Source organism: Geotrypetes seraphini, chromosome 7, assembly GCF_902459505.1.
Source record: "Geotrypetes seraphini chromosome 7, aGeoSer1.1, whole genome shotgun sequence".
NCBI lineage: Eukaryota > Metazoa > Chordata > Amphibia > Gymnophiona > Dermophiidae > Geotrypetes > Geotrypetes seraphini.
This window is the reverse complement of record NC_047090.1, coordinates 145,191,621-145,211,388: the sequence shown is the minus strand read 5'-3', so window position 1 is coordinate 145,211,388 and position 19,768 is coordinate 145,191,621. Positions and strand designations below refer to the sequence as shown.

General features: G+C 45.1%; 2 protein-coding genes across 5 annotated transcripts in view; one reads left to right on the top strand and one right to left on the bottom strand.

The window, feature by feature from the left end:
- LRRC9 (leucine rich repeat containing 9) overlaps positions 1 to 15,818 on the bottom strand; it is a 584,298-nt gene extending 568,480 nt beyond the window's left edge. For all 3 annotated transcript variants that reach the window (XM_033952892.1, XM_033952893.1, XM_033952894.1), the window contains exons 1-2: positions 15,577 to 15,818; positions 13,444 to 13,637 (exon numbers count right to left, since the gene is read on the bottom strand). The gene's annotated coding sequence lies outside the window, so the exon portion shown is untranslated. The remainder of the gene's footprint in view (positions 1 to 13,443; positions 13,638 to 15,576) is intronic.
- Positions 15,819 to 16,003: 185 nt separating this feature from the next.
- Positions 16,004 to 19,768, top strand: part of RTN1 (reticulon 1) — a 235,362-nt gene continuing 231,597 nt past the window's right edge. Inside the window, exon 1 of one of the 2 annotated variants that reach the window (XM_033952062.1) lies at positions 16,004 to 16,265. Coding sequence is in view for 1 of the 2 variants with exons in the window: in XM_033952061.1 (XP_033807952.1) it covers positions 16,949 to 17,192 (244 nt within the window). In the remaining variant the exon portion in view is untranslated. Of the gene's footprint in view, positions 16,266 to 16,811; positions 17,193 to 19,768 lie in introns of those variants that run through there. The other variant, XM_033952061.1, reaches the window with a different exon arrangement.

The following is a 19,768-nucleotide window of genomic DNA, read 5'->3' as shown; positions in this document are numbered from 1 at the left end:
ATTGTCCTGAGATCCCCACACCCAGATCCCCAGAGAGAGAGAGAGAGAGAGCAGCTTTCTTCAGAGTGAGGGAGATGTTGTAGATCCAGTTTACAATATGAGTGGTGAAGCTGAAGAGAAAAATTCATACTATCCAAACCAAAAAGACCTCAATAACTTGATCAGACATCTTGGTCTCACCAAGCCCAATTCTGAGCTTTTGACGTGTAGGCTAAGCAGTGGAACTTGTTCGATGAAAGTGTGCAAGTCATAGATCAGAGGAAGTGTCACCAAGCTTTCTTTTCCACCTTCTTTACTCATCAAGATGGGCTCTGCTTCTGCCATATGTAACAGTCTGTTTGAGGCAATTGAAATAGCATAGGAGTCCTTTTACTAAGGCATGCAAACCGATTTAGCGTGTGCTAAAGCTTAGCATATGCTAAGACCCCCACAGAATATAATGGGCGCCTTAGCATTTAGTGCGTGCTAAATTGATTTGCGCACCTTAGTAAAAGGACCCCATAGTTACTTAACGTAACAGGTATTATCTGGGGATAGAAGGCAGATATTCTTACATGTGGGTGGCATCATCCATGGAGCCCGGTACAGACAGTATCAAAATGTACTGTCACTTTAAGCTTTAGAAAGCTTTAAGACTGCTCACAACACGCATGCGCAAGTGCCTTCCCGCTGGACACCGGCTCACAAGGTTGTCAGTTCTATGCCCAAGTAAAGAAGCCAACCAGGGATTGTGGGTGGGATGTGAGAATATCTGCCTGCTCTCCCTGGATAACACCTGTTAGGGTAAGTAACTGTGCTTTATTCCAGGACAAGCAGGCAGCATATTCTCACATGTAACATGCTCTACTTTATGATAGAGGGAGAGCTGGCCTCTAAATAAAACACAAATATGTAGGTCTCCGCCCAAAAAGTAGATATATTGTCCAATTCGAGCAGGCAGAGCAAGAGAAGGAAAATAAATGAGAATAAGAGGCATGCAACTGTCCTCAGAAAGTGGAAACGGCAACAAATGCAGGGAGGCTCTAAAATGCAGGGAGGCTCTAAAGAAGGAGACCACCTCAGAACGGCAGGTGAGTTTTGAGTATAAGTGAAGGAGACACTACAAGGACTCAAGGAGAAAAAGTAGAAAGGGGAACAGAAAGTGGCACATATAGGAATGGCATATGAAGAGTCCCACAAAGCCATTTGTTTCCCAGCTTGAGAAGATAGGAAGTGAAAGGGAAAAACAAAATGAAAGGGTGGCTCCCATTGAATAGACTAATATTGAAAGATGAAACTGGGAACAAAAATATAGAGGGTTCTGTTCTACCCTCCGTACTATGGAGGGTAGAACAGAACTGAAATGAAAGTCTAGATGACTGAAGATTAAATCATATACAGTATGATAGAGATGTTTAAATACCTACATGATATAGATGCGCATGAGTTGAGTCTCTTATTTGAAAGGAAGCTCTGGAATGAGATGGCATAGGATGAAATTAAGAGGTGATAGGTTCAGGAATAATCTAAGGAAATAGTTTTTACAGAAAGGGTGGTAGATGCGTGGAACAGTCTCCCGGTAGAGGTGATGGAGACAGAGACTGTGTCTGATTTCAAGAAAGCCTGGGATAGGTAAGTGGAATCTCTTAGAGAGAGGAAGATATTATGTTTACTGTGGATGGGCAGACTGGATGGGCCATTTGGCCTTTATCTGTCATCATGTTTCTATGTTGGCATTAGAAAACCATGTAGTAGGCATTAATGCATGACTATAATGCAAAACTTAATGCATCAACCCCTTAGACTTCTTCTCTCTCTGTCAAGGTATGGAGATAGGAGCAAGGTAAATGATTCCTGTACCAGCACTTCTTATGCTACATGAAAGGAATTTCCTGGGGGTTCTGTTGCTTCTCCTCCTTTTCTTAAATCATAGAAGAGTTTCCATAGGGCCAACATTTTACCTCTCTTCCTCTAGCTCTAGCTTCCTGCTTATTAGAATGCTCTCTTCTTGATCAAAAAAGGTAATACTCTTTTTCAGTATTAACCATCATTTTTTGGTTTCCATAAGGGACCTAGCAACCAGATATTTTGTTCCCTGAAAATGTTTAGGAAACTGGGTTGACAGATAAACAACATTACCATCATCTCTCTTTATGTTCCAAATTGTATTTATCCTTGAGAAAATGCTTTTTTGAAACCTTCTTTATCATCATTTCCACTATTATGACTCTAGTTAAACAAGAGGAAGCTGTGCTACGTTACTGGAAACCCATGCAGGCACCTACACAAAAGCAGCTTAATACAAACAAATCAAATTCTACTCCTGGAGTAATTCTGTGCTACTGCGCAATGCAGAATTTTTGCAGAATTCCCCAGGGACACATAATTGCCTGAGGTCTGCACAGAATTTGGTATTAGGGTGTACTCCCTCTCCAAATCGCTACCAACAACTTTGAGCAGCCTGCGTTGGCTCTGCATGGCTTCCCTCTACCACAATCCCAGTCCATCGAGCCCACCTGTCCACTCACACGGCGGCTCCCAGGTCAAAGACCAGTGCTCTAAATGAGTCCAGCCTCACCTGCGTACGTTCCAGTTTAGCAGAAACTTGTCCAACTTTATTCTGAATCCCTAGAGGGTGTTTTCCCCTGTAACAGACTCCGGAAGAGCGTTCCAGTTTTCTACCACTCTCTGGGTTTGTACGGAATCTATCCCCTTTCAACTTTAGAGAGTGCCCTCTTGTTCTCCCTACCTTGGAGAGGGTGAACAATCTGTCTTTATATGCTAAATCTATTCCCTTCAATATTTTGAATGTTTCGATCATGTCCCCTCTCAGTCTCCTCTTTTCAAGTGAGAAGAGGCCCAGTTTCTCCAATCTCTCACTGTACGGCAACTCCTCCAGCCCCTTAACCATTTTAGTTGCTCTTCCCTGGACCCTTTCGAGCAGTACCGTGTCCTTCTTCATGTATGACGACAGTGCTGGACGCAGTACTCCAGGTGAGGGTGCACCATGGCCCAGTACAGCGGCATGATAACTTTCTCCGATCTGTTCATGATCCCTTTCTTAATCATTCTTAGCATTCTGTTCGCCCTTTTCGCCGCCGCCACCACACACTGCATGGACGGCTTAATTGACTTGTCGATCAGAACTCCCAAGTCTCTTTCCTGGGAGGTTTCTCCAAGTACCGCCCCAGACATCCTGTATTCGTATATGAGATTTTTGTTACTGACATGCATTACTTTACACTTATCCACGTTGAACCTCATTTGCCATGTTGATGCCCATTTCTCGAGCTTGATTATGTCACGTTGCAGATCTTCGCAATCTCACTGTGTCTTCACTACTCTGAATAACTTTGTATTGTCCGACGATTAAAATACTGGGAGTTGTTATTGATCAACATCTGACCATGAAAAAGCAAATAGATGCTGTGGTACAAAAGGGTTATTATACATTATGAGTTTTCTGCTTTCAAACTTCTAGTTCAATCATTGTTGTTGAGTCTTCTTGACTATTGTAATATAGTCTATTTAACATGCACCAAGAAAGAAATGGCTAAACTTAGATTAATTCAGAATATGGCAGTGAAATTGATTTATGGTTTGAAGAAATATGACCATGTTTCTGTTGCGAGTTGCACTGGCTTCCGGTGGAGGATCGCGTTTTGTTTAAGTTGGGTTGTCTTTGTTATAAAGTCATGTATGGTATTGCTCTGGTTTATATAACTGACAGATTCCTTATAGCTTCTTATAAACATAGAAGAGGATCACATGCTTTGTTTCTTTTTGCATCTGTTGAGGGTTGCATCTTTGGATCATACATTAGCATCCCAGTCTGCTTCCTACGATAAGGAATTTCAACCTTTGTTGAGTAGCACTTGTTCTTACAAACATTTTAGAACTCAATTGAAAACTTACCTTTTTTCAAAGTACCTGGTGAATTAATTTATATGTTTCTTATGTCATTTTATTATTAATCTTTTGTTAATCGCGTTGCGCGGTTTATAAGTACGATGTTATGTTATGTTATAAATGCTGGCTGGGGAGAGACAATGAGAGATGCTGGCTGGGAACAGAGGTAATGGCTCAGGGAGATAACATGAGATGTTGGCTGGGAGTGCTGGGGGGGAGATAGAGATTCTGGCTTGGAAGGGGGATGAGTGAGAGATGCAGATGAGGGGAGAGAGGCTGGCTCATGGGTGGAAGATCCTGCATAGTGAGAGGCACAGAAACAGAGAGAAGAGTTCCTAGATGGAGACTTTGAAGCAATGCTGGACATGAAGATGGGCAGACATGGAGAATACTTAATGGGGAGAGTGCACTGAGACAGGGGCATATAAGGACTGCTACACACAGGGACATTGCTTGAAAAGGGGTGATGGCAGAGCAGTGGCGTACCAAGAGGGGGGCGGGAGGGGCGGTCCGCCCCAGGTGCCAGCCCTGAGTGGGTGCTCCTTGCCTTGCCGTTCAGTCCCCCCCCACCCCCGAAGGACCGCTCGCCCCACTGACCTTCCTGCACCACCTGTGAAGCAGCCCGCAGCAGGATCGCGATGTCAGCGATCCCTGAACTGCTTGGGTGCTGCTTCCTGCGCCGCGGTCCCGCCCCTCCTCTGATGTCAGAGGAGGGGCGGGACCGCGGCGCAGGAAGCAGCGCCTAAGCAGCGCAGGGATCGCTGACGTTGCGATCCTGCTGTGGCTGCTTCATAGGTAGTGCAGGAAGGTCAGTGGGACGAGCGGTCCTTCGGGGGTGGTGGTGGGGGGACTGAACGGCAAGGCCGGAAGCATAGGTAGTGCTGCTTCATAGGTGGTGCGGGGAGGCCAGGGGGGCGAGCGGTCCTTCGGGGTGGGGCGGGCGGGCAGGCAGGCAGGCTTTCAAGGGGAAGGGGGGTGACAGGCAGGCAAGCAGGCCTTCAAGGGGGGACAGGCCTTCAAGGGGAGGGACAGGCAGGCCTTCAAGGGGGGAGGCAGGCCTTCAAGGGGGGGGACAGGCCTTCGGGGGGGTGTGCAGACCTTCAAGGGGGAGGGACAGGCCTTCAAGGGGGGGCAGGCAGGCCTTCAAGGGGAAGCAGGCAGGCCTTCAAGGGGGGGGGACAGGTCTACAAGGGGATGGGGCAGGCCTACAAGGGGGTGGGACAGGCCTTCAAGGGGGGGACAGGCCTTCGGGGGGGTGCAGGCCTTCGGGGGGGGGTGCAGGCCTTCAAGGGGGGGACAGGCCTTCAAGGGGGGGACAGACTTTCAAGGGGGGACAGGTAGGCAGGCCTTCAAGGGGGGGGGACAGGCCTACAAGGGGGTGGGACAGGCCTTCAAGGGGGGTGCAGGCCTTCGGGGGGGTACAGACCTTCAAGGGGGTGCAGGCTTTCAAGGGGGGGACAGGCCTTCGTGGGGGTGCAGGCCTTCGGGGGGGGTTGCAGACCTTCAAGGGGGTGCAGGCCTTCAAGGGGGGACAGGCAGGCAGGCCTTCAGGGGGGGACAGGCCTACAAGGGGGTGGGACAGGCCTTCAAAGGGGGTGCAGGCCTTCGGGGGGGTGCAGGCCTTTGGGAGGGGGGTGCAGACCTTCAAGGGGGTGCAGGTCTTCAAGGGGGGGACAGGCTTTCGGGGGGTGCAGGCCTACAAGGGGGAGACAGGCCTACAAGGGGGTGGTGACAGGCCTTCAGGGGGGGTGCAGACCTTCAAGGGGGGGACAGGCAGGCCTTCAAGGGGGGGGACAGGCCTACAAGTGGGGGGACAGGCCTTCAAGGGGGGACAGGCCTACAAGGGAGGTGCAGGCCTTCAAGGGGGGACAGGCAGACCTTTAAGGGGGGTCAGGCCTTTGGGGGGACCCTGGTTTAGAAGTACACAGAGGGAAGGGGGTGTTCAAAGAGACGTGCATATGCCAAACTTTGTGGGGGGGGGGAGGAAGAAATAATGGGTCTGAAAATAGAGGAGAGGGAGAGAGATGATGGACCATGGGATTTAGGGAGAGAAGGAACAGAAAGGGAGAGAAATTGGACACAAGGGATGGTGTGGAGGAGGGATAGAGATACTGGATAGGAGGGTAATTGGGAAAAGAAAGGGAGAGATGGTGGACTCTGGGGTGGTGGGGAAGGAGGGAGAGATGCCGGATGAAAGGGTAGTTAAGAAAAGGTGGATCTGTGGAGGGAGATGAAAAAAAGGAAAGATACCAGACTTCCTGGGGAGGGAAGGGAAATGGAAAGGGAGGGCAGAGTTGGCAGATGGATGGTTAGCATGCAGAAAGAAGGAGACCCTGGCAAGCAAGTTATCAGAAGAAAACCAGAGCCTTGGACCAACAAGATTTGAAATATAACCAGACAACAAAAGGTAGAAAAATTAATTTTATTTTCTGTTTTGTGATTATAATATGTCAGATTTGAAATGTGTATCCTGCCAGAGCTGGTGTTGGACTGCAAACGTGAGCTAGGATTTAACAGAGAGAGGAAAAGTCCTTTTTGTTTCTTTATTTTATTTACACCACAGCGCCAGTGTGGTTAGGAGAAGCCAAAGGGGGTGAAAAAGCTATAAAACCCACCAGGAGTTTTGAAAACAAATCACCCAACTGGGCAGGAAAATCGAATTGAAAAACCAATTCAATAGGCTGAATCGAATCAAAAATTTTTTTCCTGAATCTGGCAGCATTAGTTTGCGCTACTGTCTTAGACTTTAGGACCTGGGATTGGGGAGAGATGGCATCCTCAGTACTTTATAATGCAAGTGAAACGAGGATTTGGTCAGACTTTTGAAGGGTCTGCAGAAAAAAAATATTGTATAGGCTGGGGACATGAGACAGCAGGAAATGGGAACTTTTCTTCCTTCTATTTTTGTGAATGGAAAGGCTGAGGATGTCAGAGAGTTCAGTTAAAATATGTGCTTTATAAGAAAATATAATAATGTGTTTTATAAAGTTTATAGCATAGCTGGCCTATCCAGTGAGGTGTTCCTAGTGGTGGTGGTGGCAGCGAGTCAATGTGTTGAGAGGAAGAGGTGGTCTGGGAAATTCTGCTGAGCAAACTCTGGGCCCATTTCCACCCCCCAGTTAGTCCACTCCACACTGAGTGGGTCTTTGGGTGTTGTTTTGGGATCTCTTCCAGTGGTTTATCAGTATCTCCTTCTGGTCCAAGGAAGGAAACTTTGTTATCCTTAGCATTGACCTACAGAATATGTTTGTAACAGCGCTGCTTGTGTGGCATTAGGCTATGTAGTGATCGAAGGAAAAAAACAGACCTTTGCACATTTTTGCACTATATGGTGGGTGTATGAGGAGATTCACATTTCCTGCACAGCTAAGTCCATGTGAAGTTACCTTGTGCTGTATTTGACATCTAGCAAGGTCTCTGTTTGAAAGGAAAGATCTAAACTTAAAAATGAAGTGGCCAGAAGTTATGGTAAAAGCAGATAGTGTAGCTGGTTTTAAGAAAGATTTGGACAAATTCCTGGAGGAAAAGTCCATAATCTATTATTAAGACATGGGGGAAGTGTCTGCTTGCCCTGGATCGGTAGCATGGAATGTTGCTACTCTTTGGGTTTTGATCAGGTATTAGTGTCCTGGATTGGCTACCATGAGAATGGGCTACTGGGCATGATGGACCATTGATCTGACCCAGTTAGGCTATTCTTATGTTATGTTCTCATCTGTAGGGGCCTTTGTTTTCACTTCTTATTTTAATGTATTTTTTTTCTGGGAACTTATCAGTGTTTTTTATAATGGGAACAAAAATGGAAGAGAATTAATGTGTGTGGGATGAGGGGGTAACTAATTTCTTCAGCTAAATAATTCAATCCACTTCAAACAGACATAGGAGAACTCACGCACCATTCACACACCCTCCAACCAAAAACGTCAAAAGAAAAAAACTGTTCGACAACCTCCTAGCCATTCGAGCTGCAACACTCGACCCCCAACTCTACAACCAATTGACATCGACCACAGACTGCAAAACCATCAAAAAGAAATAAAAATCCTTGTATTCAAAAAACACATAAAACCGAACTAACACAATCAGAACTGTCCCAAGCATCACCTGCAACTACTCCATATGTACTTCTGATGTCATGACAATTCAGACATAATTTATGTTATGTTATGTTTGGAATATAAGAAAATTTTCACTGCCTGTTTCTATTCTGACCATTTATTCCGTTTCATGGTCATTACAAAAAATATTTTTTTACATGGGGGGGGTGTCAAAAAATGATGGGCCCCCGGGTGCCACATACCCTAGGTACGCCACTGTGGCAGAGAGATGATGGATGCAGGGGAATGGAGAGGGTCACAGAGAGGAGAAGTTCAGAATAGAGATAGGGAGGAGAGATGCTGGATAGGACAGATAGGGACAAAATGTAAAATTAATAGGTGATCCTGGGAAGACAGTTAAGAAAAAACAAAGAAAAGCAAAAAAAGGGACTCTGAAACCTAAATGAATGGAAAAATAAACTGCTCAGACTACAAAAGATAGAAAATATTTTTTATTCTGAATTTATTGAAATATGTCAGCTTTCAGAAACATTTTTCAACAACATAAAGGCAAAGTGAAGTACTATGAAAACAAATCAACCAAAACTAAAGTGGGCTTTCACAAAGGTGTGCTGCTAGAAGAAAGTCAGAATGAGAAAAACTTGAAGGCTGTTTATTCTTTCTAGTATAATTTAATGAAAATACTGAATTGTACTGAAATTCTGGATAATAATGAGCAAAAATATTATTTAAATGTTGTCAAATAAACTTGCAGAATTTGGATTTTTGTTTTGAGCAGAATTTTGAATTTTTTGTTTATTTATTTAACCCCCCTTTTACAAACCCATATTGCAGTTTTTAGTGCTGGCCACGGCAGTAAGATCTCCGATGCTCACAGGAATTCTATGAGCATCTGAGTTCTTACCGCCATGGCTGGCGCTAAAAACGCTAGCGCAGCTTTGCAAAGGAGGGGGTTAGTTAGTTTTAGAGACTGTCCTCCCAGGAGCCCAGAATGGGTTACAAAGATACATACACAAAAGTCTTCAGGATGAATAACACACATACTAAGATAATTTAAGACAGGTATCAATAACAAACACATATGCTACGGTAAATTTAAAAGCACACAAGCTATATAGAATCTAAGATGATACTAGCATAGCTACAGTAGATAAGAGAATAAGTATTAGTTGACAGAAGTCTCAGGTGTCCCGTGTTACAGGTGTTAAAGTTTCAGACCAAGAGCATGCTGGTTCGTGAATAGTAGTATCTTCAATGCCTTTCGGAAAGGGAGTAGGTTGTCAATTGCCCTGATGGCAGGGGGGGAGTTGGTTCCCTAGTTTAGGTATGCTGTAGGAGTATGATCACTTCCGGGCCGTTTCCAGGTGAAGGCAATTTGCAAGAAGGTTACATAACCTGAGTTCAAGTTGAGATCGGAGAGGTCGCCGAGGGTGGTAGATTGCAAGCTTCCTCACTATGTAGTCGGGGGTCATGCCGTGGAAGCATTTAAAAACTAACATTAGTTGTTTTAAGATGGTGCGCAGGTGATGCACAGAACTCTACCAGGAGTAAAATTCTAACCCTGCTTCTCCAACCAATCTCCCTAGCAGTGAATAAAATGCAGGGTTAAACATGGTCAGGCCATGGCTTCAGTGGTCCATCCTCACTGTCTTTGATACATCTAAACCAGGTCTTTTTTTAACAGTGGTACCTGCACCCAACAAGGTCAAACAGAGTGCAGAGAATGATCCTGAAACCTGAAGCAATTTACAGAAACTTTCTAGATAGAGTGAAGGCAGTTATTAGGACAACTAGTCATTAAGCCCGTTACATTAATGGGTGCTAGAATATATCTCTGTCTGTCTTTCTGTCTCTCTCCCTCCCGCTGTCTCTCTCTCTCTCTCTCTGTCTGTCTCTCTGTGCCTCTCCCTGCCCCTGTGTCTTTCTTCCTTTCTTTGTCTCCCTCACTCCCACTGTCTGTCTGTCATTCTTTCCCTCCTTTTTCCTGTGCAGCAGCATTTCCACCTCACTTCCCTGTGCAGCAGCAACAGCATTTCCCTCCTTCCCCCCCCCCCTCCACTTACCTGTGCTGAAGCAGCAGCGGTATTTCCCTTCCCCTCCAGGTCCCTGTGCAGCAGTAGCAGCATTTTCCCCCAACCTCCCTTTCCTTCTCTTACCGCGATCTGGCCTCCCCCTTCCCTTCCCGCGGTCTAGCCTGATCCATGCCCCTCCCTTCCCTTATTGCGTTCCTGTGGCTGGAGTCCTTTTCTTTGTCGGCCCCCCTTCCCTTCCCACGGGCTGGCCTGCTGCGGCCAAAGTTTTTTTTTAAAGTTTAAAAGTGCCGCCGCGGCTCCTCTCACGATCCCCACCAGCGTCGGAAACCTTCTCCGACGCTGATGCGGCTCGTGAGAGAAGCCGACACCGCAGCTTTTAATTTTTGCTTGAGGAGGTGGAGAGCAGGGAGTCCAGCGCTGCAGGCCAGTCCTGGCGGCCACAGAGAGAGGGAGCGATATATGCGCGCATGCGCACTCCTGTCGCCACAGACTGATCACAGATCAGCGATCACGGAACACGAAGGGAAGAGTGCGCATGCGCAGCTAGGGTTTTATTATATAGCAGTGGTTCCCAACCCTGTCCTGGATGACCCCCAGGCCACTCAGGTTTTCAGGATGGCACTAATGAATATGCATGAGAGAGATCTGCATATAATAGAGGTGCCAGGCAGGCATATCTGCTCCATGCATATTCATTAGGACTATCCTGAAAACCTGACTGGCCTGGGAGTCCTCCAGGACAGGGTTGGGAACCACTGTTATATAGGATTATTGATTATTGATAGTGTAACTGTGTACTACTGTAATTTTTTTCAACATGTTACCAGTTAGCACTGCTGTCAGTAGTCACTAGTAGACACATGGTTTAGGAAGGGGATTCAAGGACTTCATTGATCAGTGAAAGGGGTGCAGAGGGCAAAAGAGGTTAAGGATCCCTGATGCAAATTATTAACACATTGCATGATCCACCAGTGGAATCGGAAATTTTTTTTGAAGATGGTGGAATGGTAACAGCTGCACACAATCTTTCAAAAGAGTATACAATTATAATCAATAAAATACAAGGGTTAAATGAAAAGTAATCCCTCCACCTCAATAATTCATCAACAGATGGAACACAGATACACTACACATGTTCTATGAAATCTCTTCCTTCACCTCAGTTGGCGAGAAGTGTGTGTGTGAAGAGACTATTTTTGCTATTGCTTGTGAAATGGAAGCATGCAGTGAGCAATGTGCCATGATAGAATTTCTGACTGTTGAAGGAGTCCTTCCCATTGAAATTCACTGCTGCAAACAGATTGTTTATGGTGATGACTATGTAAGCCACTTGGACCTGCCTGTCAGAATAAGTGGTATAGTATATGCTGCGTACATCTGGAAACAATAATAGTAGTAGTAGTAGTATGCATAATAAACCACAAACCATGTGAATACTGTGTGTCACTTGACAAAAAAAAGTATAGATTGTGGACCAGGAAGCACTGATTTTGTGTGATCAAAAATGAAGCGGAAGACACATGACAGCAATGGATGAGACTCATACATGAAAGGTTGAGAATTCATAAAAGGACTCAATCAGAGGATCACTCAAAATGTTACACTAAAACTTTGAGAGACGGAAAAGACTTGGAGAGATAAGATTTGTCGTTCTTTCATGACAGCTTTCAAAAACATGTCCATCAGTGGCAGAAATATGTGGCAACTATATAGAAATGTAAATCTATATATATAAAATCGGAGGTATGTATGTGTATGTGTATGTGCCACGATCACGCAAAAACGGCTTGACCGATTTGAACGAAACTTGGTATGCAGATCCCTCACTACCTGGGATGATATGTTCTGGGGGTCTCGCGGCCCACCTACACACGTGGGCGGAGCTACAAACAGAAAATCAGATTTCACCCATTCATGTCAATGGAAAAAATGTAAAAAGCTGCCATTCTCACAGTAATTCAAAAACGGCTTGACCGATTTGAACGAAACTTGGTATGCAGATCCCTCACTACCTGGGGTGATATGTTCTGGGGGTCTCTCGGCCCACAACTCTATGTTGCTTGCTCAAGGGTGGGTTCACCCAAGAATTTATATGTTCTTGCTCCTGGAGGTGAAACTAAAAATGTTGTTTATAATCACGTTTTGCATTAGTTGTATTGTATTCATTTTGTCAAATATTTCACATTATAATTTGAATATTGTACTTTTTATTAAGCTGTAAAAAAATAATTTCATTCACCACTATAAAGTATCTTTATTTGAATCCATTTACAGTGTTATTGCTATAATTAAATACCCGTGCAACGCCGGGGCATCAGCTAGTATATATAATAAAAAGCAAGTTTCAATCATTATTTTTGGCTTTTTTTAATTAATGAAAATATCTTCATTTAAACAAAAGTTATGGAGGTGGAGGCATTACTTTTCCATTAACCCTCATACAGTCCTACAAAGAAAAATAAGAAGCACAGCAGTGGAGTGGAGTGACCTTGTGGTTAGGGATGCAGCCTCAACACCTTGATGTTGCAGGTTCAAGCCCAGCACTGCTCCTTGTGACCCTTGGCAAAGTCACTAACACTCCATTACCCCAGATACATTAGATTGTGAGCCCACCAGGACAGATAGGGAGAAATACTGGAGTACATGATGAATGTAAACCACTTAGGCTATAAGTGGTCTATAAATACTAAAACAAATAAAATCAAGAAACAATGATAATAAAAAATCCTCAAATAAATTACCACCGATTTTAGGGTGAAATAAAGAGTAGCACTGGTGAATTGTATTTTATTTTGAGTTATTTAATACACAACCTTTCAAATACAATACAGAAACCAACATCGGCAAGGTACTGATAGATACAGCAAGGAGGGAGATGAATAGTAGGGCTGTCTGACTTCCTCCTCCCCGTGCCTTCAGGTCTCCTAAAGCAGGAGCAGCAGCGCTACCTCTTGCTGGCTTCCATCCCCAGCCCCCCAGACTCACCAGCCCCCCTTCCAATTCCCAGCTTCCATCCCCAGCCCCTCTGCCGATTTCAGCTTCTACCCCCAGTCCCCAAGACTCACTAGCCCCCCTGCCGATTTCAGCTTCCAGCCCCCAAGACTCAGCAGTCCCCCTGCTGAATCTCAGCTTCCATCCCCAGCCCCTGCCGATTTCAGCTTCCATCCCCAGCCCCCACCAGCCCCCCTGCCGATTCTGATCACTCCCTGCTGATTCTCAGCCCCCCTGCCATTCTCAGCCCACCTGCCGATTCTCAGCCCCCCTGCGGATTCTGAGCACTCCCTGCTGATTCTCAGCCCCCCCCTGCTGATTCTGAGCACTCCCTGCCGATTCTCTGCCCCCCCCTGCCGATTCTGAGCACCCCCTGCTGATTCTGAGCACCCCATGCCGATTCTCAGCCCACGCTGCTGATTCTGAGCACCACCTGCCAATTCTCAGCCCTCCCTGTCGGTTCAGTTACTTACTCGACTGGATGTGGAATCGCAGGGAAGAGAGGAGAAATGCGGAGACAGCCAAAAAATACCCTTTGCTTCCGACTGGTCTGCTGTACAAGGTCTGCTCGCTCCCCCTCGACGCTCCCACGTCCTTTTGTTTCTTCTGATGTAACTTCTGGTTTTGCAAAACTGGAAGTTACTTTAGATGGGAACGAGTCTGGCAGCTGGCAGTGAAAAAAGAATGAACTTTAATCGGGATGAATCGGTAAGTCCGTTTTTTTACAAAAACGAACCAATTCAAATCGATTCACCTGATTCGAATCGGTGAACCAATTCGAATCGTGAATCGGGCAGCACTAGTGAGGAGGAAGGATCAGTCAGGAAGTGCTGCAGTGTCCTCCGGCTTCCCCCCTAGCCACCCAGTTTAATCAAAGCCTGAGGCTTTTGGAAGGGAAGAACGTCAGCATTTCCAGATGCACGTCTGAACGCCAGACTCGGATTGGCTAGTTTCAAGGGGTCTCGTCATTTTCGGCCTCATACCCCACCCAACAGGACTCGGATTGGCAAGTTTGAAGGAGGCTATGACCTTTCTGGAAGCGTGCCCCGCCCCACTAGGATTGGATTGGTTGGTTTGGGCCGGCATGTTTTGGGCACGTGGATTCTAACGGCACCTGCAAGTGCTTGGGGGAAAAATGGTCGGAGGAGAGGCAGCTACACAGTTGCTTGATAATCTGCAGCTATGCGCATTGTGGGAGTATCTAAGCAATGGTACGTGTGTTTCCACTGTTCTTGGAAAAATCTTCCCATTTGATTGGGATTTTGCGTCCTGCTAATAAGGACAAAATGAAAGGAGCTGCAGCAGTAGATTAGATCCCAATTTAGTATAGTAATCAGTTTTTACTTAATCCCCCTTTTTCTGCTTCTTTAAAATGGTGAAGAAAGTTGAAATCTTGCTCCTGTGTTCTTAATCTCGCTTGAAATATTTATAGAAGATACGTACTGTATATTCCAATCTTTTCATCAAAACCCCAAAATAACACCTCTCCAAAAATATGTGCTCTTTGAGAAGAAAAAGCACATGGGCAAAATGAAAAATTCACATAGAACAATCATATCACAATCTTTGAATATTGCCCTTCGTGTCAACTCAAGATAACTCTAGGGTTTGGTCCCTCCTCAAAGAGTAGCTTGAACTTCCAAGGATATTTGCTAGGACATAATTTCCAGCGCCAGTGTGGGTAGGATAGGGCAAAGAGGGTTAAGAGGCTATAAAATGGACCCCTGAGGAAGGCGTGTTCGCCGAAACACGGACCGTGTAGGGTCCAGTTGGATTTTTATCACAGTATTTTTTATCATTGTACTTTTTTAATTGAATTTTCATGGTTTTATATGTCAGTGTTTAATAAATTATCTCTAGAACATCTGTATCCACAGTTTTTGTTTTTATCGGTGGATTGTTTTCACTGTGGATCATTGGGTCTCCCCATTTTTCTTTATAAAATAAACCCACCAGGATGTTTGAAAAAAACAAAACCAAAAAACAACAACACCCAATTGGGCAGGAAAATCGAATCAAATAATTGATTCAATAGGCTGAATCAAATCAAATTGAAAATTTTCCTGAATCAGGCAGCACTAATGAGTAGCAAAACAATTTTCTTCTATTACACATTTCAGCCCCAAAAAACAACCCCACATACATAGGGGATAAGGTCAAAGTTCAAGTGTCCACTGCTGGAGAAAGCAGCCCCTTATCCATGCCCCATAGGCCAGACAACAGTCTCTTTTTCCATCTCTGTAGTATTATGGAAGAGGAAGCAAAACGCACATGCAAAACAAGACCACCCCAATCCAACCATCAGGCAACGCTCCCTGGTCACCTAGGGCAGCACCAGTCAAAGCAAAACAAGAAGCTTGACACTCACCAGCAATGCATACCTTTACTTGCAGGAAGGATGGGCAATTATTTTGGGGAAAATTCCCTTTTCATATGTGTGTATGTTATACACATAAATATTTTAAACTAAAAGCATGATGTCTGGGTGTGGGAGAGGGGATGTAGATTAGTGGTCTGAACGTAAATTTTGGAAGGGGACAAGTAGGGCTGAAAGTTCGCCTAGGGCGCCCAATACCTTTTGCACCGGCCCTGGCCTCAATACTTACCTTGCATTAGCTTCGGCCGCTGGGAACCGCAAAGCCTAAGGGGGAAAGATGGAGCTGGTGCGGAGCAGGGTATTGTGTGTATATGTGCATGCGTTTGTGTGTGGGAAGAAATGGTGTCCTCTGGGTCGGAACCATCAGCAGCAGTTGTTACTCTCCAGGATTTCCTCGTACTGCAAACGAAAGAATCGGCGCCAGCGCTGCAGCTTCCAGACCCACGTTCAGATGCGACCGAACTGCAAGGCAACGGTTGCCCACTAAGTTAGTTGCCTGGTTGGTTGCCTGGTTACCTGTCCCGTGTTGTCTCTACAGCCAATAATAGAGCTTTCCTCTAACATAGAGAGGATTGTTATTGGTAAACCCCAGCCGAGGCCTTTCATTACTTCATGTTGACTTCTCGACATTAAGATCAGGTCAAGCACAGTGAGCTGCGTGACATTTGATTGGGCAGGTATAATTTTTGTTACACAAACATTCGCCACTCTACAGAGTAACTTTGGAAGAGTAAACGATTTCTCAGAAAGCTGCTACATTCTGTCAGCTAATCCGATGGAGCTCTCTGTGGAGGACTCAGATTTTCTGTAACAAAAACAAGATGAGCTAATAAAATGTTTTATAAACCTGCTTTGCTGTCAACGAACTTCAAAGGCTAGCACGAGATGATCGATTCTGACTGAACAGATGCTTATAAGGTAAATTAAAGAAAGAACTGGAAAAAATGAGAATTATTTATAGATTGCAATACAATTCCTAATTTTTATTTTGAATGTTGTTAATGTATTTCATTTTCTATAAAGATCTGGAAGTCAGGTCATTTCTAAAGTACATTACTATGACATCTGCAGTAGCCCTTCAACTCATTTCTTCTTCAGACTACAACACTTGCTAACGATACTCTAAGTCTAAAGCTTAAAAATCATGCTAATATAATTAGGAAAAGGGAGACATTTAGAAAAGTCTTGACTAATAAATGCAATACTTTATACCGACCCCTTTGTTCACAGAAAAACCAATGCGTGCTTTAGCTGGAAGATTAACCATTTAAACGTGTTACTTACTGTAGCATATTAACATAAGCAAGTAACAAGTTTACCATGCAAATATGCTACAGCTTAAACTATTTTTCTCTTTACATTGATTTGGTTCCCCCAGACACTGGAGGATCCCAAACAGTTAAACGGCGTGAACTCTCCATCCTAAATCCCTGACTGTGATAAGCCAGCTATCGGATGACGTCAGGGTTGAAATACCGAAACTAAACAAGCCATTTTCACCTGCGTAATGCTCTAGTGGAGTAAAGCTTTCGCAGATACTGCAGCATCCGCTCGGTTTAGCTGCCAGGAGCCTCGCCTAAAATATTTGCAAACCTCTCAGCATGTCTGCTAATTCCGAGAATCAGTCTAGCTTGGGAGCAGAGTCGTTAGCAGAGCGCTTTGTGAGCAGCGGTGCGTCTGGGGCCAGCGAAGAGGAGGCTGGCTTACACTCAATAGCGGCAGCAGCTGGTGGCTCGAGCTCCGCAGACCGTAGCTGGGGAGACGGGGCGCAGCTGCTCGCGTTCCAGCCGAGCAAGGACCAGCAGCCCCAGCACCCGCCCGTTACCATGGAGACTACATCTTCAGGTAAAGAGAAAGACAGGGAAGCGGAAGGCGCTCAAGTACTGTCTGCTGTATTAAAAGAGTTTAGAAATGCTTATTCGTTTCTTTCTGAAGAGCTCAAGGCATAAATCATCCTTGTTCCATCGAAAACCATTAGGAGGGAACCCGCCCTCTCCTTACGGCCAAGTTGCCTGGTTGGCGTTTCCAAGGAATTTCTTTGTTTAAGAAGTTAGGACTATAATTTACAGTAGTTAGCAGTCCTATAATCTTATGCAGATGACTGAAGTTCTGCCACTTATTGGAACTCGTTTCTTTTTTTTCCTGACGTCCTGCGTCTCATTCCTCGTTTCCTGGTCATGGAAACAGCTTCTTCCCGTTCAATCTCCAGCCTGAATAAGAAGTTGCTGTTTGGAAGGGGCTGCCTTTCTTAACATCACCCGTTGTCCGACACGGCATCCGCAGTTATTGTGCAGCCTTACCCTATTCAATTGTCCCAACACCAAGGCTGGGATATTTAACCCTTAACAAGATTGACTTCATGCAGCTGGGTCATTTCTATCCGCAAGAAAAATTGTTTGTGGAAGATCCACTGTGTGCAGTAAAACATATGTGTTTTTAGATTGCCTCTATATGGTTTGCCTCCCCCCCCAAAAAAAAAAATGTACCATATTGATGTTAATCTTAATACATTCATTATGAAAAGACAAGTGAAGACAAATAATTTTTTTTAATTTTATATACTGCTTATATTTTAAGCAGTTTACATTGAATAGTAATATAGTACTGAGCATTTTCCCCTATATGTTCCCAAAGGCTCACAATCTAACTGTGGTACTTGGAGCAATGGAGGGGTAAATGCTTTCCCAGGGTCACAGGGAACAGAACTGAGACTGAACCCACAACCTCATGTTTATTGCTTTTTATTTATTTATTTATATACCACTTATAGCCTAAGTGATTTGCATTCAGGTACTCAAGTATTTTCCCTATCTGTCCTGGTGGGCCCACACTCTATCTAATATACCTGGGGCAATGGGGGATTATGTGACTTGCCCAAGGTCACAAGGAGCAGCATGGGATTTGAACCCACAAGCTCAGGGTGCTGAGGCTGTAGCTCTAATCACTGCAGTACATATCTCTTTAACGTTGTGTTCCAGGCTGCATATCAGATAAGAATAGCCTTACTGGGTCAGACCAATGGTCCATCAAGCCCAGTAGCCCGTTCTCATAGTGGCCATTCCAGGTCACTAGTACCTGGCCAAAACCCAAAGAGTAGCAACATTCCATGCTACCAATCCAGGGCAAGTAATGGCTTCCTCCATGTCTTTCTCAATAACAGACATATGGACTTTTCCTCCAGGAAATTGTCCAAACCTTTCTTAAAACCAGCTACGCTATCCGCTCTTACCACATCCTCTGGCAAAGCATTCCAGAGCTTAATTTTCCTCCTATTGGTTTTATAAGTATTTCCCTGTAAATTCATTGAGTATCCCCTAGTCTTTGTAATCTTTGACGGAGTGAAAAATCGATTCACTTGTACCCATTCTACTTCACTCAGGATTTTGTAGATTTCAATCAAATCTCCCCTCAGCTGTCTCTTTTCCAAGCTGAAGAGCCCTAACCTTTTTAGTCTTTCCTCATACAATAAATCAGGTCCCCACTTATCTATTACTTTTGGAAGCTTGAAGTTACAGTTGTAGGCCTTAATGCAAACTCTTAATTGTGGGTATGCTGGGTTTAGGAAGAACATTATGATGACTGAGCAATCTGTGATAATTCATGTGTGTCATAGTCTGTTTTTGTAATGATTTTAATTATGGGGGTCTTTTACTAAGGCACACTAGCCGATGGGTGCTGGCCGTCATTCGGGAGGGGCACAACTCTTTTGCCTGCCTCTGGATTTGTTTCTGGACTCTGGCACGTCAGCAGGAAAAGGAGTCCAGGGTCCGCAATACTCTGCAACGTCTCTTAGACATTGGAATGATGAAACCCATTCCAGAACATGAATCGGCAGATACTCTTTATACTTCATTGTGCCACAGAAAGGTTCGGAGGTTTGGAAACAGTGCACACAGTGATAGCTGCTGTCTTTCCAGGAGAGTTTCTGGCGTCCTTGGATCTCACAAAGGCTTACCTCCATATTTCAATCTACCTGGAACATCGCAGGTTTCTGTGTTTTCCATGTTCTACATCAGCATTTTCAGTTCGCAGCTCTTCCCTTTGGCCTTGCGCCAGCGCCCCGCATTTCACCAAAGTGATGGTAGTTGTGGCGGCTTTCTCCTCCGGCAGAGGGTCCACGTTCATCCTTTCGTGGACAACTGGTTGCTCCAGGGCTCTGTCTCATCAGTGTGGTAGAGACGGTGGTGTCTCTGCTGCAGGCATTGGCAACTTCAGGAAGAGCCACTTGACACCCTCCCAGTCCCTGGAGTATATGGGCCTTCTCTTTGACAGACAGGGTCGTGTATTTCTTTCTGAGGTACACTGACAGAAACTTCAACAATAGATCAGAGATGTCTTGGACCATCCGGCTTCCATGGCCTGGCATTATCTGCAGGTTCTGGGGTCAATGGCATCTCCCTTGGAGGTGGTCCCCTGGGCCA